The sequence below is a fragment of the Pygocentrus nattereri genome, chromosome 14 (genome assembly GCF_015220715.1).
Source record: "Pygocentrus nattereri isolate fPygNat1 chromosome 14, fPygNat1.pri, whole genome shotgun sequence".
In the NCBI taxonomy this organism is placed as follows: Eukaryota; Metazoa; Chordata; class Actinopteri; order Characiformes; family Serrasalmidae; genus Pygocentrus; species Pygocentrus nattereri.
The window spans coordinates 3,014,640-3,034,620 of record NC_051224.1 but is presented as its reverse complement, the minus strand read 5'-3'; the positions used below and the strand labels follow the sequence as shown (position 1 = coordinate 3,034,620).

Genomic DNA, 19,981 nt, shown 5'->3' with positions numbered 1-19,981 from the left:
TTCTGAGTGCATGACCTGATAGCTGGAAAAACCTCTGACCTCAGAGCTGGCCTTTGGCCAGCGTGAAGTGAGGAAGTAAGGTCATCATTGACGATTGGACCAAGAGGGCCCCTGGAAGGGCAGATTCATATAAGAAAGGCCTGATCAAATTTACTAGTGCTTCTCTCTCCTGGTTGTGATGACTAAGAAATGTATATATTTTTTTATCTCTATAGAAACGTTTTCTAATTGAATGTGTGTCCATTGATTTTGAAGGTTTTAAAGAAGTTTGCTGAGGAATTATATTAGTATCAACTAATTAGTTCAAAAAGAAAATTCAATTAAATATATGCTTTTTTTATTTAAAAAAAATTAGGATAAGATAAATTACATAAATTACATTTAAATTATGATCTTGATACACTTATTGTATTAATCACGCTAATCTTAAATATGCAGTTTTGGAAATACATTTTAATTTAAATAAAGCTACTCATTAAGCATCTAAATCTTTATGTAAATGAAATGTTAACACTAGTATAACGAATGGAAAATTGCAGTTGCAGTATGAAATTTGAATTTCCATGTAGAGCTCAACGTTGTCAATATGAGTGAAACATTTTAATGCAAACACACAATTACAATGACATTTTACATATTACATATCCATTTTGCTTTTGATATCGATATGCTTCCATAGCTTACAAGGAGTTACTGGTTATATTGCAATAGCTTGTTAGTAGTTGTTTCTGTCTTAACTGTAAGTTTATGTGGCATTTTATCAATCAAAGAACTGGAACTTTCTCTAAAACCCAAGACCTTCTTCCCTAAAACCCCAGCAAATACTACCATCGCTACAGAGCAAGAGTTTTACTGCTAGACACCAAGTCCAACCTAAAACATGCTATGTGGTTTATTGTACATCATTATGTATAGTAGACAACTCATATTCTAAATGTGCTAGAATGGGCTGCAGGTTGCAGCTTCTCATTGGGGCTTTAAGGCTAATCACTATATGCTGTATAACTATAGCTTAAGATCAAGATTAGTTGGTGGTAGGCTCAGTTTCTTCCTTAGGCCTAAAATGGAACTTGCACTTGGTGCTTTTCCTTGACAGGTTAATAATATCTTTCACCATCTAAGTCCTGCTATTAGTCTAGTGACACTGATACACTGATACTGCGCTGCACTGAACTGAGTGAGAGACCCAATCTCCACAAGTAAAACCATTTAAAAGGGTGTTTTTATCTCACTTCTATAGTAAACGTGTCTGGTAAATAGCAACCCGTTTTACACAAAATATTTACTGGTTTGAATTTCAGCAGTTGACTCTGTCGGTTGTAGGTATCCGTACCTTAACAGGTTTCAATAAAACGTGGGTGGACTGTTTCTTATGATACGGTCTTTCTCTTTCTTTTTCTTTTTTTGCTTAGTGCCAGACGACCTCACGCCTGAGGAGCAGCAAGAGCTGGAGAATATCCGCCGGCGCAAGCAGGAGCTGCTGGAGGACATTCAGGTACCAGATACCACTAAAACCTCCTTGTTCCTGTTTAATTCCAGTTCACAATGACGACTGAATGGAACATCAATCAAATGAACTGTTGTTAGACAGTCTATAGTTTTGTAGTTTGACCATGTAAAGCACGTCCAGGTTGCCAGGCGGGTTTGGCCTGTACTGAGAATCTGTAACCGGTGACACATGAAGTGTCTCAGACTTTAGAAAGAAAGCTCTGAATGATGTAGAGAGTGGAGGAGCCTCCTGTCTGTCTCCTTCCAGATGGTTGGCTAACCTGCTCGGTCTCTGTCTGCATATCCACTGCTTTTTCATTAAACATTTACTTCCTCCTCCAAGGGTTTTGGTCGAGTTCTGCAAAAGAGAGAAATAGTTTAAATATTTCACTCCAAGCCCCCATGTTTCCAGCAGTTTGATAACAGTGCTGTCAGGTTCTTTTTGCGGGCTTTAGGAGGTGTGGTGTCTTGTTTTGTAAGTGTTGATTACACTTTGAAGAATGTAACCTGTGGTGCCTCAGATCTACTGGCAGACATCCACTTGGCCAGTAACAACAGTTTAATATAGGGGATGCACTGTTCTGCTAACATCAAAATGCCAAGGAAGTGAGTCAAACTGATGGGAATAAGACGGAATCTTCTAAAACCCCACAGAAGACTGCTCATGTGAACTGAGGCAGTCTGATCAAAATTAGCTGTGCAACCAAAATCAAATCAGTTGAATTCCACACTCCTACTGTATGTTCATTGAAAGCTAAACTATCTTAACATTTAAAGTCATATCGGTCTGTTTATATAAAAGAAACTGACCACCATAGACTAGATAGTGTACTCACTACCTTACTAACTACCCATGTCTTCTTTTTCTCCTTTCTAAATCTACCCCATACCTCTTTCCCTCTTTTAAAAACCCCTTTCTGCGGAGCCCCGCTGGTGACATAATGCATGGCCACGCCTTATTAACACGTGGGAACAAGATCCTAATCCTTAGTATTGATCCTAATGACTTAGTAAGGCGTGGGAACGAGATTGCAGCTTACTAAGTCATTATTTCTTTTATAGAGGATGTCACCAGCGGGGCTCCGTACCTTTCCTCTCCTCACTGCACGTCCAAGTCTTCTGTTACACGTCTTGTTTTTGCTTGCTTGCCAACATCCGCAGAATTTGTTGCAATTTTTTAGGCCTTCAGAAGAAGAAAGTGGAAAATATCTGTGCTATTCTGTCTGGCTTTGTGCTTAATTGTAACAAGAAGTGCAGCAGAGAAGAAGAAAAGGAAATCTGAATGGAAAGGAGAACAATGGTAGAAGAGAATTTCACTTGCTGCATTCACTATAAGCTAAATATCTTTGTTGGAAAGAGGTTTTGCTGTGTCACGTGACTCGAAGCAGCCTAGCCTATGCTGTGACAGATCTGTAGCAGGAAAGTTCATGCCTGAAAAGATGGATGGAAAAGGTAATTCTGTTTCACTGTCAGTGTAATTCTGGGGCCCTTTGCCAATTGTCCTCCTTTTAATGTAATTTATATCTGAAGGAGCCGACCTGTTAGAGGAGTAAGGGATCAATCCACTGATATTAGATTTGAGGAGTTTTGTGTCAGGCCTGCTTTGGGTGGAACAGAAAGCACAGGGCAGGTCTCTTCATAGCACCCCAGTCTGCTCAAGGTAGTGCAGCAGAATAATAGATGTTTAAACATGCTTGAGATTCAGGGAATTTTTGGGAGAATAGTTCAGAAAAAATATCTGCCTCATATGAAGTCATGCAATTTGCTCAATCATGTTATTTTAAGCTTAACCATCTTCCCTCTCCTCCCCACAGAGATTGAAGGATGAGATAGCCGAGGTAACCAGCGAGATAGAGAACCTGGGTTCCACCGAAGAGAGGTGAGCGATCACCCCGTCCTCTTTACGCTCATCCACCACCTAACTCATATGGACAGGGGTGCATTAAATCTGAATAGTTATCTCCAACCAACTCAATTAAATATTAATATCTAAATTGTGACTGCTGGCGTCCAGACCTGCACCACATAGACTCTGCATTTGAAATACCCATACAGTCTATGGCAGCTTTAATCTTTCATCAACCCACTCCTTCTACTGATGAGAAACCACTGAATAATTGACTGCATTTTTTTGGTAAAACAGACAATAGGGACTCTCCAGAGGAGAGCGTACAGAGAGCGTGAGTGCAGGGGGGGATTCCTACTGTTTGCAAAATTGGTGTCTCAGAAGCTCTCAAGATCTTTTAAGGCTCTTTAAACAGGGTTGTTGGGCTGCGATTGGTTGAGCACCTTTGGGTCCATTAGATTAGAAAATGTGTGGGTTTATGAGCTCAGGCACCTCCCTGTCTCTCAGACTGAGCATCTCTCTACCCATCATGCTGTACAAGTGGTTTGTGTGTCTGCCATGAAGGGCAAATTTGATGCACAAAACTTAAATATATACTTTGTAAAGCAATTTGTACAAAAGCTTTCCGTTGTCTGCAACTACTGAATTCCTTTTCGTCTATAGGAAAAATATGCAGAGGAATAAGCAAGTAGCAATGGGCCGAAAGAAGTTCAACATGGACCCCAAGAAGGTGATTAAGTACTCCATTGAATTCAACACATGACCTGACATGTCACCCAGTATACTGATTATACTGATCTCTGTGTGTTCTCAGGGGATTCAGTTCCTGATCGAAAATGACCTTCTGAAAAACACGAGCGACGACATCGCTCAGTTCCTGTACAAGGGCGAGGGCCTAAACAAGACAGCCATAGGGGACTACCTCGGAGAGAGGTGTTTGTTTGTTTATTTATTGATTTATTTGTTGTTTTATTTATATATATATATATATATATATATATATATATATATATATATATATATATATATATATATATTGTGTGTGTGTGTGTGTGTGTATGTAACCACAGGTCGTCATATACTGGAGTTCACTTTGATTTACTTTGTATTGTGTATCGTGAACAATACACGTTATCGGAATCGATCAAAATTTTGGCATCATGACAACAATAGAAACATAAGTAATTGTGCAGCAGTAATTCTAGCTATGCTTCGTTCTCTTCCTCGCTGATTTGTTAGGCTGAGGGAACTGGATGGGATGAATAGCTGTATTAATCCCATCTCCATCTGGGTTCTATTTCCTTCTGAACTGATTAATTTCCTAAATATTAGCTCAAACAATGAAACACAGTATTTTTGAGGTGTCCCATTTCAGCTAACACCCTGTCTGCCCTGACTCTAGACAATATAGGGAGTTGCTCGCTCTCTCTCTCTCTCTCTCTCTCTCTCTCTCTCTCTCTCTCTCTCTCTCTCTCTCTCTCTCTCTCTCTCTCTCTCTCTCTCTCTCTCTCTCTCTCGCTCTCTCTCTCTCTCATTTTCTCTCTCTCTCTCTCTCATTTTCTCTCTCTCTCTCGCTCTCTCTCTCTCGCTCTCTCTCGCTCTCTCTCTCCTCACTCTACCCCTTTTCTGACCACAATGCCTGGGTGTGTCCCAGGGACATCAGGAAATGGAGAGTGGACCCTCAGAAAGTGGTAGATTGGTATCACCATTTCATGGCTAATCTGTCAGGAGGGGATGGATGATGGGGTGGGAGGTCTGCATTACTTACTTCATGAGCAGATTGGATCCTGTGATATCAGCAGAGAGGAGAGAAAGGCAGAAGGGTCACCGAGAGATGAGACCTTATCAGAGAAAGCTCTATTGTGGTATCCCACAATCCCCCTGGGGAATATTGCAGCCTTGGCATAGCATAGGTCAAATGTGATGTCATGTTTTTGATAAAGGGACTGTATCTGTATTTGTCTTGTTCGCTTTGTCTTTTGTGTGTGGTTTTTATGAGAATCTCACATCCTTTCTTCGTGCTTTGTCCTGACATTAACTCAGTTCACAGACATTTCTCTGGGATTTTCTTAAACTGAGTAATCTGAGTAGTAGATGTATTCTGATGAGCTACAGGGATGATTGAATTTATCATCCATCCATCCATCCATTTTCTAAGCCGCTTCTCCATCAGGGTCGCGGGGGATTCAATTTAACACTCTTACTAAATTATTAGCAGGTACAGAATGAGGAACTCAACAGTGAAACCATAACCAGGGTTAAAACTCCAGAGACCGATGTTGATATGGCCATAAACACATTGTTTGCTGCAGATTGAATGAATGGAAAAGGTGAAGGCGTGAAGTTTTATAATGGTTTGTATGAGGCTAAACGTTTGTCTGATGACACTGAAATGTGATATCTTCTTGGGTCAACAGGGATGAGTTCAACATTCAGGTGTTGCATGCTTTTGTGGAGCTGCACGAGTTCACAGATCTGAACCTGGTACAAGCTCTCAGGTGACACACATACTCAAAACCTATGATATTAGTCTTTGTTTTTGAGCTAGTCCTCCAGGGAATATCTTATCCATGCACTGGGATTGTTTAGTCAGCTTTAGCTGATTGATTCTCTTATGCTTGTCTGTACACTGATGGGGATGTTTTGATGTCCATAGGCAATTTCTCTGGAGTTTCAGACTGCCCGGTGAAGCACAGAAAATCGATAGGATGATGGAGGCCTTTGCCCAACGCTACTGCCAGTGTAACCCAGGAGTCTTCCAATCCACTGGTGGGTCCCTGTATGGTACCATACTGTGTCATTTAAAAAACAATTTTCATTTCATTTCTAGTCAAAACAGCACTTAATAATTTTTCAGGAGATATTTATGAGATTACATATACGATAACTTGCATCAGAAAGGGGAAGGTAAAAAGATAATGCGTGGAAAAAGCAAAATCTGGTGTTACAATGGGACTTCTTGTGACAATTGTGCTAGACCACTATAACCATCACAGTCAGATAAACAGTATTTAGCTTTCATCTTTAAAAGAGAAGAGAAAATCAAGCCAGTACTGGGAAGAGGAAACAGACAAAAAAGAATACAAACTCAAACAAAGCAGTTGCTGGTGTCCTCAGAACAATGGACTGATCAACCCAGAGTCCAGATCTCAACCGCACTGAATGCGTGGTGTGACTTGGGTCATGAGAAGCAGAAAATACAACCAACTTCTAAGACTGATCTTTGGGGGTTTAGAAAATAATCCCTGCAGCTTCTATGTAATTTTGTGTTAAATTAGTTTTTTTTTCCCTTGATGCTGAAAAATGAATAACTTTTAATGGCTGTTTTGACTTGAAGTTAAGTAACGTCTGGTCTGACTTTTTGCACAGTACTGCATTTATATACGTCATCAGTATTAGTCACAAAAATATGACGCATATATTTGTGCTATTTGTCTTACTGAGAATTGATGCATACATACTGAAAGCAAATTATCAGGAACATTCATTTCCCTCAGAAATGTGCTATTTTGGTTTTTCACTGCAGTGCTTTCCCCTTATCAGTCAAATCTTAAATGTTTTTGTGTGTGTGTGTGGGTGTGTGTGTGTTTCGAGGTGGTGTGTGTGGTTGTGGGTGTGTGTGTTCGTTTGCGACTGTGTTCATGGCTGACGATCCAGCTATGGGACAGATTGAACTACATTATTCATGTGCTTTCTGCTGAGACACACAGCCTAGATAAAGTGCTGCTGTGTCAGCTTGACATACACATACACACACTCAGAGATGCAAATGTATTGACTTGAACATCTCAGCCTCTCATAATTCCCTTTTTCTCACTGTTCTGTCTTTCCACATTGTTCTGCTGTCCAGCTTGCTGTTTTAATGTCATTATCATGCATTTAAACTGCATGAAATACCTGAAAATTCTAGCGTGGGTAACAATGAATTATCATATTTGCATAACCTAATGCAATGTCTCTCTCTCTCTTGCTTTCATCATTAACAATGTTAGCATTTCTGTCTAAGATCCCAGCTGAACATTTAACATTACCATCCCATTATAATCCACACATATATTAATATATCCTGTGTTGGTTTATTTCAATAAGGATTTCTTAAAGCAAAGAATGAGTTTAAACTGCATTAAAAACTTTCATTCAACGAAAGAGAAATCTTAATAGATTTAAAGAATGTACTCATAATTTTAGAAGCATTACATTCTGAGATGATGACCTGAGCTGAAAAGATTGCGTTCATTAGATTCATTTCAAATAGTCAGCCAAACAAAAACATGCAGCTGACAGCAGTCCTGCTTTCAGAAACAACTAGAGGACTGCAGAACTGATAACAAAGCCAAACACACTTAAAGGACCATGCAAGCTAGAGAGAGAGTAGTTAGGTGAGCTAAATGGGAAAACCGAGTTATTAATGCAAAATAGTCAATATCTATACATGCTATTATTAGTATTATTGTTATTATTATTGTTATTATTGAGGTCTCCATGGAATTTGATTATTCATCAGCAATTTTGTTTAAAAATGTTTTGCAGTACTGTGTAAATTCCTCTAATTACACATCTGTATTCTGTGGGTTTTTTTTCCCCTCAGTAATTCTCAAGCATGCCAGTGTGGTGAAACTTTAACCACAGTCAGTTTGTATGATAATGTGGCTTAAAATAAAAACAATCAAAGTAAGAGACGTGTGCTGTTTTTTCCACAGACACATGTTATATTCTCTCCTTTGCCATAATCATGCTGAACACCAGCCTTCACAACCCCAACGTGAAGGACAAGCCCACTGTGGAGCGCTTCATTTCCATGAACAGAGGCATCAACGATGGAGGAGACCTACCAGAGGAGCTGCTCCGAGTTAGTCTCTCCCACACACCTCCCTCCGTCTCTTTATCTTTTCTTTACAAGCTCCCTTTAACCTTGTATAACTAGTACTATGAATTTTATTTGCTGTCAGAACGTATCTGCTTAAAATCTGGTTCTGGTGTCAAGCAGAGAATTCTTGCATTGATGCATTGTTAATACAGACCTCTAGTAGTTTTACAGCTGTGTCTTCAAATTCCTCGCTCATTCTTTCACGTTTAACCCTTCCTTCTCTTCTGACCCTCGTCAGAACCTGTACGAGAGCATCAAGAATGAGCCATTCAAAATTCCTGAGGATGATGGCAACGACCTCACACACACGTTCTTCAACCCGGACCGTGAGGGCTGGCTGCTCAAACTGGGTGAGTGGAACCTGAAATATAAACTGCTTTTTATTCAAGATTTGAATATTCATAAATAAAGTGTTCTGATTTACTTCTGTTAAGACTTCACTCAAAGGTGACAAGATTGCATATTATGGTAACTGGTTCTCAGTTTTGGTGTATTGTTGGCATGTTAACATATTAGATGCATGAAGTACCTTTAATGCAGGTTGCTGAAGTCCAGCCCTGGTGGTACACCACCCTGAAGAGTTGAGGCCCAACACTAATCTAACATTCCTTATCCACTTAATGAAGACTATCAGGAACATTCTGAATATTAGAGCTGGAACTGAACTCTTCAGGGTAGTTCTCCAGGCTGAACTTGGGCAACCCTGCTTTAAAACAAGATTTTTTTTTGGAAAAAGATTGGAAGTCTGGTTGATGTGTAGTACTCTGTTGCCTCCTGTTTAAGGGTGGATTCCAACAGCTGTCTGAGGGGGCCACCATTCACCCCACATGCATAATTAATTTGCAGTCTTGAGGTCAAACAGCCACATCTGGAGGGATATTAATAATTCACATATCTGTTTAACCATCGTGAATTTTCTTTTGGAGAGCTTTAGAAGAAGTGGGTGGTCAGTGAGCAGAAGGTTTTGAAGGATTTGAGGAAATATCTTACTATACATGAGTAGAATTACTTACACATTAATAGTAATAAGTAAATAAGTACACATTAATATGTATGTTCAATATGTTCAAACACAATTTGTATTGTGTGTGTGTGTGTGTGTGTGTGTGTGTGTGTGTATATATATATATATATATATATATATATATATATGTATATGTATCTAACACACACACACACACACACACACACACATATATATACATATATATATATATATATATATATATATATATATATATATATATATATATATATATATATATATATATATATATATATATAGTACTACAGACACGTGTTCTCTCTCTCTCTCTCTCTCTCTCTCTCTCTCTCTCTCTCTCTCTCTCTCTCTCTCTCTCTCTCTCCACATAAACATGTGCACTCGCTACCTAATGTGATTCTGGTTGCCATGTGGGTCTCCAGAGCCGTTTTCTGCTGTATGTGAACACCATGATGTTGACATGCAGCAGAACTCAGCTCTTCGGCCCTCTTCACTCTGTTCCTTCTGCAGATGGCTGATCTTTGAGATCACCAAGAAATCAGTTCAAGTTTGAAATGAATGATCAGCCAGTGATTCAGTTTCCTTCAGTTATTTTGTCTGGATCTACGTTGCTTCCGAACCAGAGTAACGGATCCCTTTAACCTACCAGGGTGTCAATCGGAATGATGCCGTTGTGATGAGGAGGGCAGACCATCTGTCTTTGCTAATGTGGCTTATTGATATGCCATTTGCTATCACACAGTAGTGCCCACTGGTGGTCAGAATGAGTCATGCACCCAGAAAAGTTTTCCTTTTCACCTCAAATGGGAACGGTTAGACTCATGTTTGACCCCGATTCATTTGTTATTCCTTTTACTCTCTTTCTCCTGCTGTTTACAAAATGTACTGTCAAAAAATGCACCTCCTTTGATCAGCAGCGTGTGGTGGATATGATTTCTTATTATTTAATTTGATTTTTTTTTTCTTTCCTTCTTCGTTTGTTTGTTTGTTCCCATGATTTTGGCTGTTGTCTTTCCCTCAGGAGGTATGTACACCTGCTCTTCCCCCCAAAAAACAAACTAGCCCATCTCTTCGCTGTCAGGTGCTTCTGGTGATCTGCCATGCCTTTCTTTTTCCTCTGCTCCTTCTGTTGTTAGCCTTCTTGGGTTCTTTTTCAGTCCTTCCATCAGTTTGGTGTAGTATATTTTTTATATGTTTGTTTGTTTCTTTCTTCGTTTAATTGGTTATTTTCCATCAAGCTGGTGATTTGTCCGTGTGCTGCTCTGTCTGTGTGGTTGCCGGGCGATTGCCGGGTGCTTGGGGTTTGGGTTCCATGTGACCACCGTAGTGAAGAGTACTTCTTCTCACTGTTTGCTGTGGTGTTCAAATCTTTTATTTTCTTGTTTTTTGTTTTTTTTTTTCACTTTGGGAGCTGCAGTGTTCTGTGGTAAATATGTTGGTCTGGATGAATATGAGCAAACACCAAAAATGAGTACCCAAGAACTAAAACAGACAGACAGACAATCCTATAGTGAAATAATTCAGAATCCACAGTCAGGATCAATGGAAGGTTTACTGATAATTCTTTATTTTACATTCTATTATGTTGCGTATTTCGGGAGAGGATCGGGACGCTCATTATGTGGTGTTTGTGCTTTGGACTGATTCGGAATACTGCACCTGGACCAAAGTGCTTGGGCTGCTGTTCTTCATGCTGTAAATGAAGTGGAGGTGTGTGTGTGTGTGTGTGATTGTGTGTGGCCTGCTCTGTTGCACTTCTGCACTGCAGTGCAGTGGCTTTCAGAGCATGTAGTATGCGTGTGTGTGTGTGTGTGTGTGTGTGTTTATGTATGTATCTGTGTTAGGAGAGGCTGACTGGGCTTATTACTAGGACACAGGGTGAAGACGGATTGTGGGTATTGGGTCATTAATAAACATTCAGAGGCATTATGTCACCACTGTGGGTAGTGTATAAAGACACTTCCCTGTTCTCTGTGTCTGTCAGTTACCCAGCGCTTTGGGTTCCTGTCTGGCCCACACCTCCCCCCAAACTCCTCCACAAATTTCCTCAGGCTAACACTTTGTGAGGCATTTGTGTACAAGGACACCAGTGAATTAACATGCTCTGAAGTGATTATTAATCCCAGGTCAACAACCCAATCAACCAATCGGCTGGTTCTTTGCTGTCTGTATGTGTTTGTCTTCTGCTCGCTTAAACATTCCTGTTTGGAGGTACAAAGAGAAATAGAGGCAATTCTTTAGAGGTTTATCAGACTCCCGGTTTAGGATTTTGGTGCAAAATACTAAAAACACGTGAACAAAGTAGTTGGAGATTAATGGGGGTTAGTGCTCAGATTCCATGGTTGATTTTAATGATTTAATGGTGTTTATTATGCTGCAGTACTGACATGTAATGTTATAGGTTTCAGTCTTGGATGTCTATAGTCTGCCATTGGTCTTCAGGTGTCTATGCGTTTTATTTTTACCCCATATCGTTTTTGGCACCTTTGCTGCCATTTGCTGTCAGGTTTCCAGCTGGCTGAGGCCAGGGGTCATATTCCGATCACTGAACCCACGTTTCTGCAGCAAGCATCAGACAGCTCGTAAATAAACAGGTAGTGCTGCAGAGCCACCTATCTGCTGTTCTGTGGTCCGTGTGTGTCATGGACTGTTATTTCAGGTGTCCTCAGGCCAGCTATGTGGACCGCTGACTATCCCAATATTGACCCTGGCAATGATTGTGCGTTATGAGCTGGTTTGAAAGAGTCGTGTCAGCTGATCAGGGGATAGGGTTATATAAATGCTATGAGGATAATAAGGACTGATAATTGAGCCCTCTATTAACACACCATCATTAGCATAGTTTTTGTTCCTCCTTAGGTCACCAATATTAAGAGTTATATCAGTGTAGCACCCTTAATGCATATACTGTAATATTCCATAATTGGATGTCAGTGTACTTCTGACTGAATAATTATATCAGTACAGCCTGGGGATCCTGAGTCTAAGAGTGAATGGTGGAGTTATTTTTTCCATAAGGCCAGTAATTTCAGTAGTTACTCAGCAGATGAGTCAGAATGTTGATTGTTCATTAGCCCTGACTAAATGCTACTGACCATGTTTGAGCATGGAGTGGGGCTGGAGAGGAATGCAATGCTTGGGGTGGAAGATGATGAGAAATGGAGTCATTTGTAGAAAAGCTGTCATTGTCTGCTCGCTCATCTGTCTGTCTTGCTCGTCGGCCGCTCCACTGTTCAACTGCTGGGTGCTCTGAGGTTCTCTTGTACTCTCGCACTGAGATCATCTAACGCTCACTCCTTCTGTTCCTCAGGGGGACGTGTCAAAACCTGGAAGAGACGATGGTTTATTCTCACAGACAACTGCCTTTACTACTTCGAGTACACTACTGTAAGTATGCAGTCTCTGGGAGCTGGTTTCCTGGCTGGAAGGCTGTTAACTCCGATATTATCAATGTTATCATGCTACAAGGGTTTTGTGTACAAGGGTACACAGGTATTGAGACGTGTATTCTAATGAACCCCTTTGAATTCCACCTGTATAAGGTGCACTGATTGCTAAGGCAGTATTGCTCGTCAGATCCAAGTATTACAATTAAAGCCTCACAGCAGTGCTTCATTGTCTCCAGTAAAGCCGTTTTGCAGAGTAGAGGCTGTTATTGGAGCAAAGGGGAGAACAAACTCTGTAGTAATAGCACTGATTTAAAAGTAATATAAAATGAATCCAGTGGTTCACAGTTTCAGTCTCAGTTTATAACGTAATGTTAGTATAATCAACGTAATTTTTGTTCTCGAGACTCCATACGCTGCACGTAAGAATACTAACTCTAACTCACCTGGTTCAGGTCATAATTATCTGAGAAGTAGAGTCAGATGCATTAGAAGAAAATCGCAGAAATGTAGTGGCAGTGCAGAGCCCTGATATTCTCACACATTTATATCATCACTCACATTCTAGCAGTTCTATAGCACCGTTATGGTCATGATATGTTCGTGCTTCAGTTCTTACAATAGAGGCTGTTCTTCTTGTAGGACAAAGAACCCAGAGGAATCATTCCTTTGGAAAACTTGAGCATTCGTGAAGTGGAGGACAAGAAGCCGGTGAGATTCTTAGAATTAGAGGAATTCGAATTCTCAAGCTTGACTTGTAATTTTTGGAGGAATCTTGTGATGTTGCCCTCGACTTTAGACTTAAGTGAAAGTGATTTGAATAATAATTTAGATGGAAAACACCAGAAAACACTCAACTCAGTTAAAGTTTGAAGAATAACAGACACTCTGGCTTGTGGTCAAATGTGTGATTATCCGTATGTGTGCTTCTCAGAACTGCTTTGAGCTGTTTATACCAGACAATAAGGATCAGGTGATCAAGGCGTGTAAAACAGAGGCAGATGGGCGAGTGGTGGAGGGGAACCACACATTCTACCGCATCTCTGCACCCACCACAGAAGAGAAGGATGAGTGGATTAACAGCATCAAGTAAGTGGAAGCATCACTGAGGGCTGTTTTTCATTAGACTTTATGAATAAATGCTAATTAATGTTGATGCATCTGTAGGTTTAAAGACTTGCGTACACTGAGCCAAGCTTTGGCCAACATAATAACTTGGGGGGGAAACGCACAATGAATTTAAAACTCAACAAATTCCCACTAGTCATTTAACCACTGGTAGTCACATTTTATAGAATCTTACAGCCAAAATGTCTAAATTTGGATTAACTGATCATCTTTTTAGTGTAGGCTTTGTGTAAATACCGAAGTTGATTTGGTTACTGCGCAGACAAGGGCTAGAATTGAACTTAATTCTTATAGTAACATAAGTTTTCTCAATACTCAGAAAACTACAATATGCAAATGCGCTGCCACCCATTCAGCAAGTTTTAGCTAGGGTTGGGCGATGTGGCATGGATTTGAAGGGAAAAAAGGACACTTCAGGATATTTTCTCAATAAACAATGCATGATTATATTTTCTTTTACTGAGGTTGGAGTCAAAAAGGAAGCGTTAGTGTCACGTTAAAAAAAAAACATTGTCAGAAACTCCTATTTTACACGTTTTACATATTGCTCTGCTAAGTCCATTTAAATAGGAATAATTGTGCTTTCCTTGTAGTGAAACTTAGTTTGTCAGTGTTCTTTAAGTATTTGTGTTCATATCAGTGATACACTCAGAAAATAATTTACATAATTCACTTGAAACAGTAAACATCTCCATATTGCCCTGTCCTAATCACATGCTCCCACTCCCATGCGTTCTCTTATTGTTCGGATGAATCAGGGCATCCGCGTTATTCATCAAACGCAGATCATCTGGTCCCGTCTGAAGTTCACTAATGTAATTAGTGTAATAAAATTTTAGTTGCAGCGCAATCACAGTGTGAGGAATGTATTGTAAATATGCTTGTGATAGAATTGCGATTGCATTTATTTTGTCCATATAGTGCAGCCAGTGCTTTTGCATTTCTGGTGTTGGTCTTTCTAATGTCTTATGCTGCGTTTTACATGCTGATGTTGCTCCATGCTTCATAACGGCAGTAGTGACAGCATGGATAATTTCAAAGAAGGGCTTTAGCAGTCTAGACTGTTTATTTAAGGTGAAAAGGGCAGTAGGTATAATGCTGGGTTTACCAGAACTTCCACAATGAGATGTTTTGGTGTCCATGCTGTTGTTGCTGGAGGAATTTTCCATCAGTGCTCCAAATTAAGACATTGGAATATCCGACTTTGCCAGTAGTCTAAAATGTAGCCAAAGTTGACTTTGGTGTAAAGTGTGTAAAAAAGAGATCGATGACAACAGATATTTCACTCTCTACCCTCCAGGGCGGCGATCAGCAGGGATCCCTTCTACGAGATGCTGGCTGCCAGGAAGAAGAAAGTTTCCTCTATGAAGAGGCATTAGATTTGCTCAGGGTGCTGGCGCTGCTCTCTGGAGATTCAGGGCTGTGTGAAAGTGCTCCCTCTAGTGGAGAGGACTGAGATTTGCAGAGGGAGGATGAGGCTGGTCTCCCCCCCCCAAAATTCCCACAAAGTTTTGCTTTTGTTTTCTGGAACTGAAGGACTTTAAGGACCAGGTTGGAAACTGCAAGAGGGAACAAAAGCCTGGATTTGGCTGCTGTCTCCGTCAGGAATCGCACCTTTTACCCCTTTCCACTTTCTTCTGTTTGAATGTCCTCTCCCTCAGCTCAAAGTGTGCGTGTGTATATGTGTGTGCTGTGGAGGAGTCCGAGAGCATTTTGCTCACTGCTCTTCTCTTGAAATCCCCAAAGAGTCTATTCTATCCTCATGCTAAACCAAATCACAAGCGCCCTCTCTCTTTCTGTCTCTCGGCTGTCTTAAACATGCACATACACGCGTTATCTTTTAATCAGCAGGTCTGACAGAATGTGGGTTACCAAAAAAAAAAGGCTTCTCCTGAATTTCAAGAAGGAAAGACTTTTTCTTGTGTGCTTTGATATGTACAGGCAATAAGTGTATTTTTACATTTCTATATTCTCTGTATATTCTTCTCTCGTTTTTCTTCTCTAGGTAATTTGATAAAGGCTGTTGTAAACTGCTGCGTTGTTTTCATAAGAAAAATGAAAAGGACAAGTTTAGTGCCAGAACGTATAATACAGGGCAGGTTTGCTCGGATGCCCGGTGCCTCTCTGGGTAGGATTGCTGATCCGGGATCAGGCTTTACCATGTCTGGGCTGGTCCAGGATCTTGCGTGGCAAAATGCCTGTTCCAGAAACAGCAGTACTACACTGAGACGCTTCATGGATGCTGCCTGTGCAGTTACTCGATGGCACGAATATTGCAAGGCTGTTCATGTTCCTGGCTACTTAGAAGTGCAAGCCACACCTACTCTGGGAAATCCCAAACTCTGTTACCATCTAACACTTAACTGCACAGGTTGGAGCAGCCTCATCTTCCTGCCAGTGTTGATGATTCTCCTCCTGAAAGCCTGTATTTATCACTGTTTGAAGCTACGAAGCTGTAGTTTCACTGCCAAAGCTTTTTCATGTGGGCATACGTGGAATAAGCTGGAGGACTTGAGGTTGGAAAATGGATGTTGTGAGGCTAATCCTCACAGTCTGAGGTGAAGAACCTTTCAGACGGAGTAGTGGTCAAAGCTTTTAAACAATCATACTACTGGTGATTTCCCTGAGTTCATATGCAAAGTTTGTCTCTGGTCATATGACGTGTTCTGTTGTAAATAAGTTAACACATCTTCTACACTCTTCTGCACGTTAACGCATAGTTACAGTTCATTTACTCAGTGGAACACATTTGGGGGGAAAAAACAAATGTAGTCTGGTCAAAATTTTATATTTAGTTCTCCCACCCCCCAACAAATAGGACCCGTACGCTAAAAAAAGAAAAGTGGCATGTTTTGTAGCTGCGGACGATGCGTTAACTCGTTTTCACTTAGAAAACCTACGAAACGTGTAATTTAATCAGGACTGTACGAACTTTTGCATTTGACTGTGTACCAGATCATAAGCAGCACTCCTAACGTAAACAGTACAGCGTTCATTTTACAAGCCGTGCTTCTCGGAGACGCTCGTTAGTCCGAAGGAAGAAGGCAGGATGAAGTAGGTCAGATAAAACTCCTACAAAGTTGGACTTTGCCCACTTTACCCAAATGTGATGATGTGCTCCACCTGTATATAAACCCGTAAGCCTGGAGGGCAGCAGGTTGAGAATTATGCTGTTGTTCCTGTAACAAGCTGTAATATTCTGGAGCTAATCCACCTCTGACCCATACAGGCTCCAACTCAGGCCAGACGCACGTCATAAACGGAGGAAAGCTTTCTGGACTCACGTGAAGCCTAATTATAGGCTGAATCTCATAGACTCTAATGAAAACACAACGTAGGGCTAAGTTTATACTCCAAGATGCTCCCACGGGTGGTTGATTGTCACACACTGGTTTTGTTACTTCAGCATTGTAGGTCTTCTTTTAATCTGCAGAAACATGAACACACTTACAGTCTGATGAGCCTCTTATCAGAGATATGACCTGCACGCTCGGAGTCTTAGGGAAGATGCCTTGTTGACGTCGTGAAAATGTGCCTAACTGTAGATACGAGGCTCCAAATAGTAATACGGACTCTGTTTAATCCACCGCAGCTTTTTTTTTTTTTAATTGGCTTAGTTGTTGAGTTCAGTGTCGATGGACGCTACAGTAGTTTACTGATTACAGACCACCGTTTCCCTGACCTGACTGAGTGCCTGCTTCTGTTTCACTCTCATTTTCTGTTTCCTTCAAGGTTTTACCAAGCTGTCAGTTTCAGTGCACCGGCTATTCTCTCAGCAGAGTCTTAAATCTGAGCAGTATTGATTTATTTATCAAGGATGTATATACTTTAGTGTAAAGTGAGTAGCTTCCTCCATTTTATATAAATGTGTATGTAGCAAATATATTATTAGCTGACTGCCGTTCTTTTTTTGTTGTTGTTTTGTTTAAAGTGTTCGTTTCTACCATAAAAATGGTAAAATTCATATTGAAATAAAGATTAAAGTATATCAAAACATTTACTTGGTGCTCTGTTATTCATGTCTGTTTATTTGCTGTCTTTGGCTTATTGAAGTGAAGATGACGATACACACACAGCGCATATGCCAACACGTTACAATTCAAACGTTTTTAATCATTTATAGCCGATTTTGTTGCAGGAGCATCCAGTTGAATGCAAAAGTTTGAACACCCAAGTTTTTGTCGCTTTGCTGAGTTTAAAATATTGGAAAAAACAAATATAAAAGGTGTTCTAACTTTTACACAGACGGTATGTTTTTGTTTTACTTTTTATAAATAAATAAAAATAAACTGTACGAAAAGGTGCAGAAGTCTGTTCTGGGTGTTGCATTTCACTTGGATAATCAATAAAATGTGATTTGATGCACAGATTTGCACACGATTATATCAAATCCTGTTCAGATGCTCATTTCATAGATGTGATGTTAAGAAAACGGGTTCTGTATAGTACTTGCAGCAGTACTGGCACCTTTGTTGGTGCTATATAGAACCGTGTTAAAAGGTTCTTGAAAGAACCACATACAACAGGTTTTCCATAATAGAAAAGTTTAACCATGCAAAGAAACAGGCGTTCATGCATTTACAGGGCCGAGTTCTCCTGTTAAATATTAATATATTGAAATATCTTCATCAAAACTAGAAAACAGTTCTTATGGTTCTTGTAGTTCCATCACGCGTACTTGGATCACAAGGTGCTGGGTTACTGCTAGTACCTAGAATGAATAGTTATATTACATGCTGTGCGTCTGATGCTGCTGCCTCTTCTGCCTTGATCGGGTGCCACTGCTCGCCAGCCTTCTGGACCGGCTTGACCACCACTGAGCTTCTTAATCATGAACTAATCTAATTAACCGCTGCCCACCTGTTTTTCCCGCTTTGTACTATATACACTATACTATACTACTTTATACTGACAATGCTTGCTGTCCGGTGTGGACCAGAGGAGGACGGGTTCCCCTTCTGAGTCTTGGTTCCTCTCAAGGTTTCTGCCTCTTCTAGGGAGTCTTTCCTTGCCCCTGTCGCCACTGGCGACGCTCATGGGGGCTCGGACCTGGATTTTTCTTTCTGCGATGCTGATTTTTCTGTAAAGCCGCTTTGTGACAACACCTATTGTAGAAAGTGCCGTGTAAATAAACTTAGCTTGCTTGCTTGTGGAATTACTCCAGTGAGAAATGTTGATCTTCTACAATGCAGGGTTATTGAGACGCAGCCCTCCCTCATCGCAGCACAACTGGTGAAACACATTAATGAAGACAGACATTCCACTAATCAATTAATTAAGCAATTAACTAATGATGTAATGATTGTTTCAGCTTTTTTGCTTTGGGCATGTTTTTCTCTAAAATGTTTTAAGCATGATTTCATTTTGTACAGTTAGATGTGTCCAGTTGCCTGGAAACGTGTTTATTTGTACTATCCATAATACACTGTGTGCACAATTATTAGGCAAGTGAGTATTTTGACCATATCATCATTTTTAGGCATATTTTCTAACTCCAAGCTGGATAAACTTGAATGCTTAATGGATTTAAGCACAGCAGGTGATGTGTATCTGTGTAATGAGGGAGGGTGTGGCCTAAGGAGGTCAACACCCCATATCAAGGTGTGCATAATTATTAGGCAGCTTTTTTCTTCAGGCAAAATGGGCCAAAAAAGAGATTTAACTGACTCTGAAAAGTCAAAAATTACCAAAAGTCTCTCAGAGGGATGCAGAACTCTTGAAATTGCTGAGATATTGGGGCGAGATCACACAACCATCAAACGTTTTGTTGGAAATAGTCAACAGGGTCGCAAGAAACGTGCTGAGAAAAAAAGACACAAATTAACAGCCAAGGATTTGAGAAGAATCAAGCGTGAAGCTTCCAGGAACCCGTTATCTTCCAGTTCTGTCATATTCCAGAACTGCAGCCTAGCTGGAGCATCAAGAAGTACAAGATGTTCAGCGCTCAGAGACGTGGCCGAGGTAAGGAAGGCTGACCACCACTGAACAAGACACATGAGCTGAAGTGTCTTGACTGGTCCAAGAAGAATCTGAAGACAGAATTTTCAGAGGTTTTATGGACGGATTAAATGAGAGTGACTCTTGACGGACCAGATGGACGGGCCCGTGGCTGGATCAGTAACAGAGCTCCACTTCAAGTCAGACGCCAGCAAGGTGGAGGTGGGGTACTGGTATGGGCTGGTATTATTAAAGATGAGCTGGTTGGACCTTTTCGTGTTGAAGATGGGCTCAAAATCAACTCCCAAGCCGACTGCCAGTTTTTA

The 19,981-nt window shown here is 40.5% G+C and overlaps 1 protein-coding gene across 4 annotated transcripts in view; it reads left to right on the top strand.

Annotated features, from left to right (window-relative positions):
* The window catches only part of cyth1a (cytohesin 1a), a 77,520-nt gene extending 59,829 nt beyond the window's left edge, over positions 1 to 17,691 (top strand). For 2 of the 4 annotated variants that reach the window (XM_017711977.2, XM_017711976.2), the window contains exons 2-13: positions 1,413 to 1,495; positions 3,303 to 3,367; positions 3,998 to 4,064; positions 4,149 to 4,267; positions 5,752 to 5,832; positions 5,991 to 6,103; positions 8,035 to 8,183; positions 8,440 to 8,552; positions 12,513 to 12,591; positions 13,233 to 13,301; positions 13,525 to 13,679; positions 15,019 to 17,691. In XM_017711977.2, the coding sequence (XP_017567466.1) occupies positions 1,413 to 1,495; positions 3,303 to 3,367; positions 3,998 to 4,064; positions 4,149 to 4,267; positions 5,752 to 5,832; positions 5,991 to 6,103; positions 8,035 to 8,183; positions 8,440 to 8,552; positions 12,513 to 12,591; positions 13,233 to 13,301; positions 13,525 to 13,679; positions 15,019 to 15,097 (1,172 nt within the window). In that variant the 3' untranslated portion in view covers positions 15,098 to 17,691. The remainder of the gene's footprint in view (positions 1 to 1,412; positions 1,496 to 3,302; positions 3,368 to 3,997; positions 4,065 to 4,148; positions 4,268 to 5,751; positions 5,833 to 5,990; positions 6,104 to 8,034; positions 8,184 to 8,439; positions 8,553 to 12,512; positions 12,592 to 13,232; positions 13,302 to 13,524; positions 13,680 to 15,018) is intronic. The other 2 variants (XM_037544673.1, XM_037544674.1) reach the window with 2 other exon arrangements.
* The last annotated feature ends 2,290 nt before the right edge of the window (positions 17,692 to 19,981 follow it).